A 14,428-nucleotide genomic window follows, 5' to 3' on the forward strand; every position below is an offset into this window, starting at 1 on the left:
CCGACCAGGACCGACCCGGCTAACTTCAAAGGCAAGCCAGCAATTGGATGCAGGGTGATTCCTGTTCAACATGTTTTCCTGGACCAGTTGATCTGGGGATCATGGTTCCATTTACTAAAAGTTCTTAACTACTGTTTATAGACCTGTTGAGTTATGAACCTTTTGAGAATCGATGAAATTCTGCACACAACCTCTGACATCTGATTGGACAAGAAAAGAAAGTAGACAGGAGGCCAGGTGGGAGAGAGAAATCAGTGCCTGTGATGCTCTGACGTTTCACTCTGCCCTTCATTACTGGTTGTACTATAACATTGAGATATCAGGTAATCGAGAACCATGCGGTCACGGTTCAGATATCCTGCCCATTGTACAAACATGGCGGGAGACTGGGAGGTAGCCAAACAGAGCAAGGTTGGGTTGAGACAGCGGGCACAATGGTAGCTGATTACCCATATTGGGGGTAAGGTAACAGTGCCTTTGGATGATCCAGAATATACTATACTAACCTTGCGAATGAGCTCAAGAAATGCATGAACCACGCTTGTGTCTTCTGTTGGGACGGAAGACAAATGTTTCTTCACCAAAGAAACCAACCGGACCACCAATCATTTAAACGTTTGTGTGGGAAAAATGGAGCATAAAGGCCCTGCACTTTCTTAAGATCTCAAATAACTCAAATGAATACTTAATGATAACTGTCTATGAATTGAACATGAGCATTTGCAATGTTAATGGATGGTACTATGCGCCAGTTCTGGAATGAATAAATGTTAACGACATTATAGGATTGATTTCTCATGGTTCCTTTGAATCGGTTGAGTTGGGGATGATACTAAAATAAGTCAGAGAAGCAATGCACAATAGGTTTGTGTTTGACGACTGTTTGGGATAAAGATCAACACCTTCAAATGAAGGTTTTTTAAAGCCATGCAAGCTACAGTAATTAGATGTTGGTAGCTATATTACCCCAGATCTCACAGAGGAGGAATTACAGGATGATTAACAGATAAAAAAGTGTCCAATCAGTGCACCAGAGTTAAGATGTTGGGACACTCAGTTTGTAGGTCTGAGGACGGGGACACTCATTGAGTATGTGAAGCTTGGATTACTACAGAGATACTTGTTCAGGCCAAGGACCTTTGGTAAAGTTAACTGCGGTGCATGTCCAACGCGTCAATTTGTGGGAATTGTGTCCTTGTTTCCTGAATTGGTTTGCTTGATGGGAGCTGTCTCTCATTACCAAGTCACTGAAAACAGTCAGCATTTCAAGTTGATCATTGTATCCTGTTTTGAATATAAATGTACAAAGGGACATACATTGAATGATATTCCCCCTATGATGTAACCCTGCAGTTAAAATCAGAATTGGCAGAGAGGGAATTATTCCTATAATCTGCTCACAGACAACTTCTAAACTGCTGGCCAACCAAGAACATTGGCTGAATTGATGGTCTTTCAGTGTTTAGTGCAGATCTTCCCAAACTGAGTCCTGGGGACCCCAAGGAGTGCACTTTTAGTTTTTTTGCCCTAACAGCTCACAGCTGATTCAAATGATCAAAGCTTAATGATTAATTGATCATTTAGATCAGCTGTGTAGTGCTAAGCCAAAAACCAAGATGTGCACCCTTGGGGTTCCGAGGACTCAGTTGGGGAAACCCTAGTTTAGTGCTTTAATAACTCTCCACAATGTCAGGTCCTTGTAAAAACCGGATAATGTAATAACACAGGATATTATGTATGAACTCACCAGGTCCTGTCAATGCCAAATACATGTTATGTTGCTTGGTGTGCAGAATAGTTAGTACAAATTAATAAGAAATTAGATAGTATACATTAATTTATCACCAATTCAAAAAAGTTACATTTTTACAGTCACAATTCACATAACACTGTTTGAATAAATGTCCATTAGAACTGTAATGTACAACCTGGTAATAAGGAATCAACTATTACCGGTCATGATACCTCTGGTGTTAATGTCACTTCAGCAGTCTTTTACTTTCAGTCTGCCTCTGAAATCAGAGTGACGTTTGTATATTCAGGGAGGTCTGTGTCTGTCTATAAAGTGCTTGCCATTTCCACATCTGTGACAGCAGTCATACTCAGTGTCTCTGGGAGTTTGGGACCCTCTGAACACTGGGTGCTGGTTGCCACTGGTTACCTGGTAGGGGCCCAGGGATTCTGTGGCCCCTCGGGGCCGGGGGGCTGGTGGCAGAAGGGGGAATTTGATGGTTGCTCTTTCCTTGATGTGCTCTGTGTTCCCCACCCTTCTTTTCTCTATCTTCTTAGAAAGGGACAAGGGGAGAGGAGAGGTATGATGACATAACTTGGTGCGAATCAAATTTTCAGATACCAAACAAAAACAAAACTGCTAACTAAATGTCCTGTCACAGTATTCTTCTCACCCGTATAAGATTGCTGAGAGGCGTTGTTGTTTCTCTGTTGCCGCGGTGCTTCTGACCAAGCTTTTTGAGCCTCCTCTAAATCCATGGCAGCTTTCAGTGCTGCCATTTTAGTCTTCTTCTTGTTCTCTTCATTTTGCTGGAAGTAAAGAAGCAGCTACTATACAGGAACGGCCCCAAACTTTCTAATCGAGATTACAGGGATCACGGATTGTTTAGTTTAAGCAGTGTGGACATGGATCCATAACTGCCTCTAATTCCCCACCTGAAAAAATATATGACTGGCCTCTCTGTCTCCTGCTGATGTTTGTGATATTTGAAATATTGTATCTTAAAATATACTCTCATATCCTAAATAACTAACACTTCCCTGTAACATTTTGAAATATTCATTGAAATCGCAGCTAAATGGGCTGTCCATCAGATGATGTAACCTCATCTGCATGCAGGTAGGCTGTGGGACCCTTGTTATTGACAAGTGAGTGTGTTGATTTGATTTGATTTAGAGAAATGATATACTCTGGCAATTACTGCTCTCTGGTGAACAGACTATGTCAGTGCAAGTACCACACAGGGAATATAATAGATGCTGTATCAGCGTCAGAACCTTATTGATGGTACGACTTACGGTTTGAAGTTTCTTCTTTAACTCCAGGTTGGCTTGCTTGTAGCTTTTGGATGTAGACTGCAAGTAATAAATGGCCAAACTGTGGGGGGGGGGGAACAAATACCAAATATTTTATTTTACATTGTTATCTTGTATATAGTCTGGGGACTGCTCTGTGGATCATTAGCCCTGACTACTCACACCATCAGCAGTAGGAAAGGCAGCACCAGGCCAGGGTTGGAGGCGTAGCTGAACACCTTCCCAAACCAGGCAGGGAAATCAGATTCCAGCGTCTCCTGGATCACATCAAACATGCGGCTCTTCCCACTGCAGTGGAGCAATCAGAGATGAGAAACTGTCATCACACAACAAACAACTGGAGTGTGTGTGTGTGTGTGTGTGTGTGTGTGTGTGTGTGTGTGTGTGTGTGTGTGTGTGTGTGTGTGTGTGTGTGTGTGTGTGTGTGTGTGTGTGTTTACATGCATGTCTTGTCATATACAGAATGCAGGTGTTTTTCTGTTACCTGAAGGGGCCACAGTCGAAGGAGGGGGGGATAGTGACTATGGTGTAGATGGCAGGCAGTGTTGAGAGGAAAAGGATGACCAGTAGCATAGCCATGTAGAAGTTGTTGGAGCCTGAGGCCTTGAACACCCTCTCCTGAGGAACATTACAGCACATGACGGCCCAGCACTGCAGGTACATTGACACATGCAGTCTCAGCACGTTCAGAGCAGGCAGGCAAGGGGCATAGAACGCACCCATCCTAGCAGAGAGAGAAAGGAGGGAGTTAATCCTTAAGGGGGGGTGGGGTTCTGCTAAACATATGGAGTTGTTTTAAGATGGTTATACCAAGGATCATTTTAGCTATTTGATTGTGAATTGTAGGATCTGTTAAGTATCCATCAAAAAGAGATGTACAAAATATTTGATGAAATACTGAATTTGGCCTTACTGCTATTAGCCCATAGAAACACATTTTATTACAGATTCAGAAATGGAAAAACAGATAATAACATTTTTATCAAAAGGAAGTTAGTTTAAAAGATACAAGAAATGCATTATCATTATGAAGACCATGATCCAAATTATTCATTTTTAACCATATAAAAATAGATTCCATTCCACTTCCATACTTCCATTAATTTGTTCAACTGGTACCGGACTAACTAGACGAGTTATTCGTTTGTAGGCCAAACCGTTCGGACGCTGCAGACGTTTCTGTGAGAAGACCGATTATCGGGATGTCTCATTGTCTGACAAACATCGCTGTAGCTCGGCCACCTTCCACCGCAGATGCGGAAATTCGGCATTGGCGGATGCGGTAGATTGAGATGCGGGCAAAACTAGATATCTCTAGTTTAAACAGACAGATTTTTATGGGGATTTTTGCATTATGCTTATTAGATATATGCGGGGCGCGCACATCGACTCTAGGGGGTTTAAACAAGCATATGTTAGCGATGGACTGTCACGTAGAGCAGGTGTGTTGGAATGTGATATCGCACACTGCTTACTTGCAAGTTTCACAAATCCTATATATACTTGCTTCTCAACCCCAGCGGGGGGCAGACTTTGAGTATGTGACTGCAGAGCGCAGAAGCTAGAAGGCATAAGCGTATGACGCTTTGCCGTCACACGGCAAAACAGCTGCCAAATGTCCTATAATGCCTTCAAAAGCATGACCAGATTGCCTAAATGCAAGGCACATTTGCAGCCCCTAAGTTGTTGCTGAGAAGCTCTTGCCTTGTTTTTAAATGGATAAATATCTGTCTATTTTTGTACATCAGCCCCTGTATCTGATCATTTAATTATACATACCAGTGGGACACCTAGCCTTACTTTACTATCAGAAGGCCTCTCATATGTGGAGGTGCCACAATAAGATTACAGCAGCTACCGCCTACCATATCATGCCTTGGTTGAAGATCAGGCCCAGGACATTCCCACTGACATCGAACTCTGAGTAGGAGGGCTTACACAAGGGAAAACAAGAATAGTCAATGTCGGTGCAATTCATCAAATCAATGACCAAATCAGTAACACTTGAAGGGGCTATACATAAAGGCATTAGAAACTGGGTGGTTCGAGCCCTGAATGCTGATTGGCTGAAAGCCGTGGAAAATCAGACTGTATACCACGATGTATGACAAAACATTTATTTTTATGGTTCTAATTAAGTTTATAATAGCAATAAGGCACCTCAAGGGTTTGTGGTATATGGCCAATTTGATTTGAATATAGCACAGCTAAGGGCTGTATCCAGGCACTCTGCGTTGTGTCGTGCTTAAGAACAGCCCTTAGCCATGGTATATTGGCCATATACCACACCCCCTCTGGCCTTATTGCTTAATTATAACACATCTCTGAAACCAGTCATGGCACCTTTATGTGTTTTGCAGTATCATTCATAACAACCTTCATCCCCCATTTATTCAACATCATTCAACAGACCAGACTTGAAGTAAAGTGTTACCCCAAAAGCAATATCAATGCAATGACAACACGGACTTGAAGTGTGGCTTAAACAGATTTCAAGCCTAAATACAGAGTAGAGCAAAGTGGTCAATCCAAAGACTCACAAATCCAGCCTCCAAGTCCCAACACCAGCAGTAGTTGAGGAAACGCACCAGCACAGCACGCAAGAAGTCCCCGATCAGGAGCGTGATGTAGGTTGTCATAGTATCCGACACAATGAGTCGGACAAATTCCTACATATTACCAAAGTATATTAAATGGCAAATGATGCACGCGTCATCCCAGTACATTTACGCTGTAAAAACGATACTAAACATACACAGAATAATGAATGCATGCCCCCCTTCCAATTCACCCAAACAATAAGCTATTTATCATTACCAGACCTGGATTCAAATAGTATTTAACCATTCATTACCTGTCCCACCATGGTTTCCCAGCAGGGTCCTCGTGGGATATCGGCAGGGTGGACGGTGATGGGAGGAGCTGTGCTATTCACTCCCAGGGTCCCATTATACAGACTGGCCTCCCATATAGTCATATTAAGCTTCAGCACCTCCTCCTCCTCTCGCTTAAATCAACAAAAACAAAACATTTAGTGCTCAATTTAAAGACAGGTGTCGTATCAGCCTGTTTCCCCATCTACAGTAATAGTGGGTCGATACTTGCATATGAAAACCTCAGGTTTAAACCAGATGTTTAACCCAGCTGCAGGTTAAGACTAGTAACTAATTTGTTTCCTTTGTGGGGAAAAAAACAAAGGAACATGAGAGGGTTACACTTGTTCTCATAAAAGTGAAAACTAGATGATGATTAAAAGGTGTAAAATAATCATCTGAAAATAACCATAGAATACGTTTTGGGGTCATTCGTATTCCTATTGTTAAAAACCCTTTACAAAGTGTTCAAGGAACCCTAGAGGGTTGTTGGTAGAACCATTAGAAGATAAAAATGATTTTAGGTAGAATCCTTCATGGGGGTACGTGGTATAACTAGCCACAGGCTTCCAGATTTACTTTGAGGTTGATCTCATCCATGAGTGCGATGATGAAGGTGTAAAGGTTCCCCAGGAATAGGGCGAAGATGCGTCCCAGCTGCCACTGTAGAGCAATGCGGGGGTGATAGTTCTCTAGTGCACTGATCACATCAAACAGCATGGGACAGAACATCCCCAGGAGGGACATCACCATGTTCACCTGGCAGACAATAACACGCATGCAATACGGTATACTGTTATTCACACCTATGAATAAATGAATATAAACTCAATCACACAGACACGCAAGAGCATACAGATCGCACAAATAAACATAATTAATCAAGGTACTGATTGCAAACACATGTAAATCAGAAAAGGCTGGTGGGAGGGGCTATATGAGGACTGGAGCTATATGAGGACAGGAGCTATATGAGGACAGGAGCTATATGAGGACTGGAGCTATATGAGGACTGGAGCTATATGAGGACTGGAGCTATATGAGGACAGGAGCTATATGAGGACTGGAGCTATATGAGGACTGGAGCTATATGAGGACGGGCTCATTGTAATGGCTGGAATGGAATCAATGAAACGGAATAAAACAGGTGGTTTCCATATCTTTGATGTGCATGACACTGTTCCATTTATACCATTCCAGCCTTTAAAATGAGCCCATCCTCCTATACACCCTCCCACCAGCCTCCTCTAAGTCAAACACACACACACACACACACACACTTGTACCTCATTCCTCTCCCACCAGCTATGGCTCTCCAGTCCCTCTAAAGCAAACTTCTGGGAGCGACGCACCACAAAGTAGATGAGATATCCACTTCCTGCTAGACAGCACAGCACCAGGAAGTTGGCCAGAACCCGCAGAAAACGAGTCAAGTGGATGTTGTCATCCTTCCTGCTCTCCTGTTCCTCCAGAATGGCCTCCTAGGAAGTTGGCATCACAAGGGCAGAGAACACACACACATATACACAGACACACATGCACAAACACACACAGACACACACACAGAGAGACAACCAATCAAACATTGCCATACATAAACTAATGTAAAACAGGGTGGAGGTGCCTTTATTAAAGTATACAGAGTTGTCATGTGAAATGTGTATGCTTTCCTATTGGTCCGTTTGAATTAATTGCTTGTGTGCTCTGATTTGTGGCAGGAGTGGCTCTGGAGAATGCACATCTACCTGTTCCTACAAAATGGTACTGCCTTTGCTGAAAAGGATAGAACTGCTGTTGTCTCCGAGTCCCACACCAGGGAGCTGCAAACTGACATTCATTCACAGTTGACAAATCTTCTGTCCAGTCTCTGTGTTGTGTGCGTGTTCATTGTAAAAGGGTCTATCAGAGTACCAAACGTGTACAGGTACGCAGCAGTGTTCTAGAATATTGGATGGTTCCTACCTTCGAATTATCAGCGCAGCTCAAGAGATGTCTGTCAACACATTCAAATGAATAGAGGATGCGTACTGGGAGACTCAGATATGGGACTCTTACTAGATGTGTTGTGTGAAGTTTGCTGTACTTAGACTTGTTATCCTGATATGTGCTGTACCTGAGCTACACTACTTGAGAATTGCACATTGCAGGTTACACTGAAATTATTGTATCTGCCTTTTAATTGCCACTTTAAGCCCGTCAGCCTGTACAGCTTAGAAAACTATTTTAACCTCAGTTGTTTGTAATAAACAATATTGTTGATAATCCTGTGTTGTGTGAATTCCATACCGGTACACAGTTCAGAGGGGTATCCTATGAAGCAAGCTAGATCTACTCACGGAAGGGCCAGACTACCACATTTGGGGGGTGTTTATTAATATACAAGCACCTTTGTCCCACGCCAAATACTATTTGTATTTTATGTAAAAGTTACATTGCGTGAAGTTTAAAGTGCATTATTTCATTACTAAATGTGTCATGTGATATTTTAGCATGACTATTTTTAACACACAAAAAAAAAACATTTAATAAAATATTTAATCAGTCGTCTTCCTCAAACGAAGGGGATGATGACACAATCTTTGCGAGAGGGACTGAGAGAGGGAATCTGATTTCGTTGGTCCTCTACTCGCAGCTCCGTCATTTCATTCAGGGTAAGTGGAGTCAGCTGTGAGTTAGCCTGCCCCGGAGCAGTTAGTTCTGAGGGATTCGTTGCCATAGAAATGTACATGGCTAAAAGGTGAGCCACTCTTGTATGACTGGTTATCCCGAGTTGAACTCAAAAGTTGACCAAAGTTACCTCGCTAACTCCTCAACCCTGTTTCGTATGATACCCCCCTAGGTCTCTATTGACCCTGCCCTATCCTAGTCCCTGTGGTTCTTACACTAACATGTCTTTACCTTAAAGCTGGTGGTGATGGAGGCAAACTTGTTGTCAGCTGTCTCAGGGTTGCCAATGAGGTAATCCCAGCTGGTGAACATCTTCCAGCTGAAATTGAAGCTGTTGTTGTCTCCGCCCCCGTCCTCATTAGCATTCCGGGCCATACTTTAACACGTTTCATAATAAATGGAAGAAGCGTCAAACAATAACATCATCAGAAATCATCAGATTTGACCGGGACTCTATCTGTTTTTTCACTGGAAATGTGATCAATGTTTAAATTTTTTTTGTCACAATTGGCAGGAAGTGCACACACCAGGGTCATTTTGATTAGGCACCAAATGGAATACGACAGACTGAAACAGAGAAGGACCTGGACTTGTCCAATACGAAACGAAACGCTCATTTTAATTTCCTGTTTTTGCACAACCTTGTCAAAGTCACCTGGTGTGTGGGGGAGGGGGGGGGGGGGGGGCTTTGAGGACCACTGAGAGACCAGTAAACATACAGGTACTCACGTCCTTATCACCACCATATAGCTATAGGCCACAGTTCCCACGCCAACCAGGAAGTAGGAGAGGGGCATGCGGAACTTGAGCCAGCCAATGGCGCGCTGGCTGTTGTAGTAGCCATAAAAGAGGACAGAATACTGGGCGTAGCCCTGGGACACACACATGATTCAGATTTCATTCAGTATTAACAACTTCTTGACAACTTTAAAAACACCACGCAAGCTGTGCGGCGCACACGCACATAAAGAGTCATGTTAGTGGTAACATTACACAGTGGTCACATTACACAAATAAACAATTAGTAATGACCCCAAAGTCCCATAGGACAGCAAAGTCCATGGCGTTGGCTTCGTCAGCTCTAGGGACAGTCTTTCTGGGCATGCTACCATACGGCCTGCCCATCAGAGCCTAGACAGAGATAAAGAGTTAAAGCATCTGTAGGTCCTTGAGATGCTACTAGAGCCTGCCCACTAAGACATCATTTCAACGTTTAGTTTTGATTTACATTTGGTTGAGTTGTCAACTAACATGAACACAACCTGAAATCAACAACAAAAATGTCACCATGTCATTGGGTTTAGGTGAAAAGTTGGGAGAAAATCACATGAAATGTCCTTGCGTTGATTACTTTTTGCAAATCCAATCAGTTTTCTGCATTGATTCAATGTCATCTCATTGAATTGTTTTATTGAAATGATGTGGAAACAATGTTGATTCAACCAGTTTTTGCTCAGTGAGTGGGGCCTCCTTTATAAATAAATACAAATTCTTCATTTTCATATAAAATTACTGTATATGAGGAAATGTGAATTATACCATGTCTACACCGAAGTCACAAAATTCGGGCCTTAAATTCGGGCCCCAATTCTGATTTGAAGATCAAATGGCCCCCTACCTCTGGCACCATGACCAGACCAAACGTCAGCCCAAAGAGGATCATGTTGATGCCATACATCCACCTCAGGAATATGAAGTAGGAGGCAACCGAGGAGCCAAAATGGCCTGTAGGAGGCACAAAGCACAGTCATACATGGTACTGTGTTTCATCACACTGAGGAGAATGACATAAATCAGTCGATCACAGAGTGGCTACCAAGGACTCCAAGGGGGTAGGCAAGAGGCCCCCAGGGGTCCTCAAAAAAGTGATACACAAATTAGAGAAACAGCAAAGTCCATGGTAAGGAACAGAGGTAGCTAGCTGTGTGCTAACCTTTTCAGCGAGGTTGAAAAATAAAAGACAACCAGGAAGCACCAACAAAACCGTGCAGGGATACAAAAGGAAGAGGTAAGAGACATACTTACTCTCAATCTCTTTGATTTTCATCTCCCATGGAACGCAAGCAGTTTTGAAGTTTTCAAAGTCCCTCTGAAACTTCATCCATTTCTAACAGCAAAACCAGCAGTGTCATGGAATAGATCCCACATGGGCTTGCTGACTATACTTGTGTTGTAAAGGATCATAGATAACTGGTAGCATAAACATGACACAATAAAGAACACATAAAGACATTGGTCCACCTATAACAGATGACTGTCCTCACCTTCAACATCATGACTTTATATGCATACAGTTTTCTGCTCTTTCCTTTCCCAAGAGCTCCCTCATATTTCTCCACAAACTCATGGGACTCCCTGTGAAATATGAGGCAGGATTAGTTACTGGTACCGGTACTGGTAAAATAAATATAATCATATTGCACCATACTCCATGCTATGGCTACTCGGTGCTCCTCCAACGTGCTAAACAAGCTTCCTGGTTCCATTACATACCAACAGCTACATTTATACCCTTTTCACACTAGTGAGCCGAGCCACACAAAGCCGGGTTGTAATGAGCTGGCCTGGCTATGCATCGACTGTAATTGCAGGGACCATGCTGGGAAGGACAATGTGACAGGGAAATATCTGAGACCACAAAACATGTTTCGGAATCGAGACATATTGTAGAGATGGATGGACTTGCCACAAAGCCTGTTTTAGCATGGACAGTGCCATGGAAGGCTTTCAACATTCTACATTAGTCAACTGGGTGAGACTTTCCATGGGTTAAGGAAGGATCACTCAATTCCATCCAGGTCAGCGGGAGAGATCAGCCAATGAATCATACTCCTGGGCAACCATCCCAGCATTGCAGGTGGCAGTAAATTACTAAACCAGGCTTTATGCCTGTTCAGACTATGGCCTTTTCTCAATTGCATGCTCCTCGCATCCTCTCTCCTCACCTCTTTCTCAAAGTCCATTGGATGAGAAAGACAGATGTCCCTTTCAGTTTGTTTATTAACCGCCAATTAATCCACAGAAGTAGAAGAAATGGACAACATTAAAAAGGCGATAGCACTCAATGGCACTGCCCACCGAGGTGTCTAATGGCAAAGATAGGTGTGCCCTCTTTCCATGTTCATGGGTCAACTCGACACAATAGTGTGAAAGGGGTAATAGTTTAGGGGCTGGGGAAATGCATTTGCTTTAGAGTTATCTCAGCACCGTAGAGTTAGCAGTTTCTTCCTCATGGGCCAAGGCTTTCCTCTTAGGGTCGAGATAAGTTTCTTCCTCTCATCCACTTCCTCCTTCAGCTTCTCCAACTCCTCGGGAGACAAGACCTCTGGTTTCTCCTCTCCCACTTTCTCTTCCTCATCCTCCTCTTCCTCTGATGACTCATGCTCCGCACTGAGACAGCAAGAAAAGTTGTTTTGTTTTTGTTTCTAAGGTTGGTGAAGGTAGAGGGCAACATTTTTTCTCACACAAAAGATAATTATAGAGATTCTTATCTGCAATCCGCAATTTAATGTGAAACTTCTTTAAACAACGTGCATCATGACGAGCCGATTATTTAACCATGAAGATTTTAGTACCCTGCACAAGGAATGTCATGATTCACATGTGATGATGGGTTGTGAGCTGTATATAAACGTGCAATGGATAACTCCAGAGTGGCTCAATGGTCTAAGGCGCTGCATCTCAGTGCTAGAGGAGTCACTACAGACCGTTTCGATTCCAGGCTGTATCGCAACCAGCCGTGATTGGGAATCCCATAGGGCTGCGCACAATTGGCCCAGCGTCGTCCGGGTTAGGGTTTGGCCGGGTAGGCCGCCATTGTAAATAAGAATTTGTTCTTAACTGAATTGCCTGGTTAAATTTTTTAAAACTTCACTGCCCTTTGCTCATACAAAATGTTAGCCACAATGTTTTGAAATGCAAAATGCAATGCAAGATTGTACACACAGGACCTTACCTTGTCTCAACCCTTTTTTTCTTTTGTTTCTTCTCAACTGTCTCTCCTCTTCCATTGTCCTCCCTTTTCCCGCCTTTTTCTGAGCGTCCATTTTTCCTCTTCTCCTCGGTATCCCCATCCTCCTCTCCTACAACCTCTATCTCTTTTTGCTCCAGTTTTCTGGTGTTTTCATTGCTGAAATTCTTTAGAGTTTTAGCAACCGTGTCATTCTTCACTTCTTCCTGCCTCTCATCCTCTCCCCCTTTCCCTTTCCCCTCCTTATCCCTCTTTTTTCGTCCTCTCCTCTCCTCTCTTCCTGGTCTGTCCTCCAATTCCTTTCCTTCTTTTCTTGCACTGGAAGCTCTTCTTGCTACATTTCTTCTTCTCTTTCTGTCCCTCTCTTTCTTTCTCTCCTTCTCTTTTGCCCTCTCCTGCCTCCCATCAGAGTCAATAACTGTGTCCTCTTCATCTGCGGTAAAAAACAAAAAACAGAGACATGGCAGTCGTCATACTAATATTTTAACCAAACAATAATATTAGAATGAAACAACAGGAAACAGGAAACAGGAAACGAATGAAGGGGTATCTCCTGCCTCCTAAAGTTTCTTTGAAAACACATTCACTGCTAGAATAAGATGAAAGAGAGGGAAAGGAGATAGACATGCCAGTAGGTGACAGATAACCAACCCCAAAAATGACCCCTAGCCCTGTGAGATCTGAGTGGAATTTAGATGTTCATTTTATATTAGCTCCACCTTGCCCTCTGATAGGCTAGGTGTAATTTTCACCATATGGCTTTTACCTGTCAATTCCTCTCAGATCTCCACAATTTCATAGAGGTAGGGTCTTGACTGGGGGTTGGGCACAAGTGTCACTTCTGAAATGGAAGATTGTTTTGTGATTTGTTGAGGGACAGGCACAGGCAGCATTTCAGCATTCAGCATTATTTTCGCATATCGGCCTCCTTGTTTTTTTTCCCTTTTGATGGTTTGAGTGCAAGTACCTACAGAACTCCACAGATGTTTTTTCCCTCACACACCAGCCCCCATTCAGTCCTAGCCTGAGCACAGACCTTCATACTGGCTTTCCAGAGGTAGCATTTCAGCCACGTTTCATACACAAGATACTGTATATTATCAACCGTGACTCCTGTCCATGTTGGTCACTTTACTGTATTCCTTAACATACCACCCACTCTGCTCTCTTCCATCCTTTTTTCCCTCCCTCCCTCCGATGCAGGCTGTTGTCAGAGAGCACTATTAATCCGGTGGTAATTGGGGACACAGGCCGTGTGAGGGGGACTGAGGAGTGCACAGGGTCGTGTGACAAGGATTTAGACCGTAAGAGTGGGGAGCGGAGAAGAAGAGTGTTTCCTGACTTGGACACAATGCCACATGTCAACACCCCCAGCAGGCCCTCTCTAGTATTCTCCAGCCAACCCAGCCCCTGATAAAATACTGTGAGATCTTGTATACTTGGCATAGAAATAGAATGACTAGAAGTTTGTGTAAACCAGAGGGATTGACATGTCTTGCCAAATCAGGTGACCTTCACTGGGGCAGAAGAGGAGAGACTGGGTGGAATTCAACCGTAAAGCATTTCCATTAAGACCAAACAAATCTCTGTGCACACTGCTTCGTATTGCATCCCTGTCTGTGACATCTCGCCAATCTTTTTCAATTTGTCATTCGAATTCAACAGTGGTACAGGGCAGGTATGCCAAGTTTACATTTTGTAGGCTTGAAAATGCCATTTGTTTATTCTCCTCCAGCCTTAGTGACGTGAAAGCTATGACATCATTTTACTGGACTTGCTGAAGCAGAGAGTAAAGGCATGCTGCCTCGTGTGATTGACAGTTGAAAGAAGGTATCAACAAGCGCCCAGCCCAAGGATCTACTCACCTGCA

General features: G+C 43.2%; 1 protein-coding gene across 1 annotated transcript; it reads right to left on the reverse strand.

Annotated features, from left to right (window-relative positions):
- Positions 1–1,661: 1,661 nt before the first annotated feature.
- Positions 1,662–13,028, reverse strand: tmc1 (transmembrane channel-like 1; the record flags this gene model as incomplete). The annotated part of the gene is made up of 18 exons (XM_036936312.1): positions 1,662–2,284; positions 2,406–2,541; positions 3,031–3,109; positions 3,211–3,336; positions 3,533–3,772; positions 4,914–4,981; positions 5,589–5,717; positions 5,903–6,055; positions 6,501–6,680; positions 7,208–7,402; positions 8,820–8,964; positions 9,318–9,460; positions 9,621–9,719; positions 10,207–10,313; positions 10,614–10,695; positions 10,853–10,943; positions 11,796–11,978; positions 12,544–13,028. Coding segments are annotated over 18 exons (2,823 nt in total), but the record flags the coding sequence as incomplete, so codon positions are not given.
- Positions 13,029–14,428: the final 1,400 nt, after the last annotated feature.

Source organism: Oncorhynchus mykiss, chromosome 11 (assembly GCF_013265735.2).
Source record: "Oncorhynchus mykiss isolate Arlee chromosome 11, USDA_OmykA_1.1, whole genome shotgun sequence".
Taxonomy (NCBI): Eukaryota; Metazoa; Chordata; class Actinopteri; order Salmoniformes; family Salmonidae; genus Oncorhynchus; species Oncorhynchus mykiss.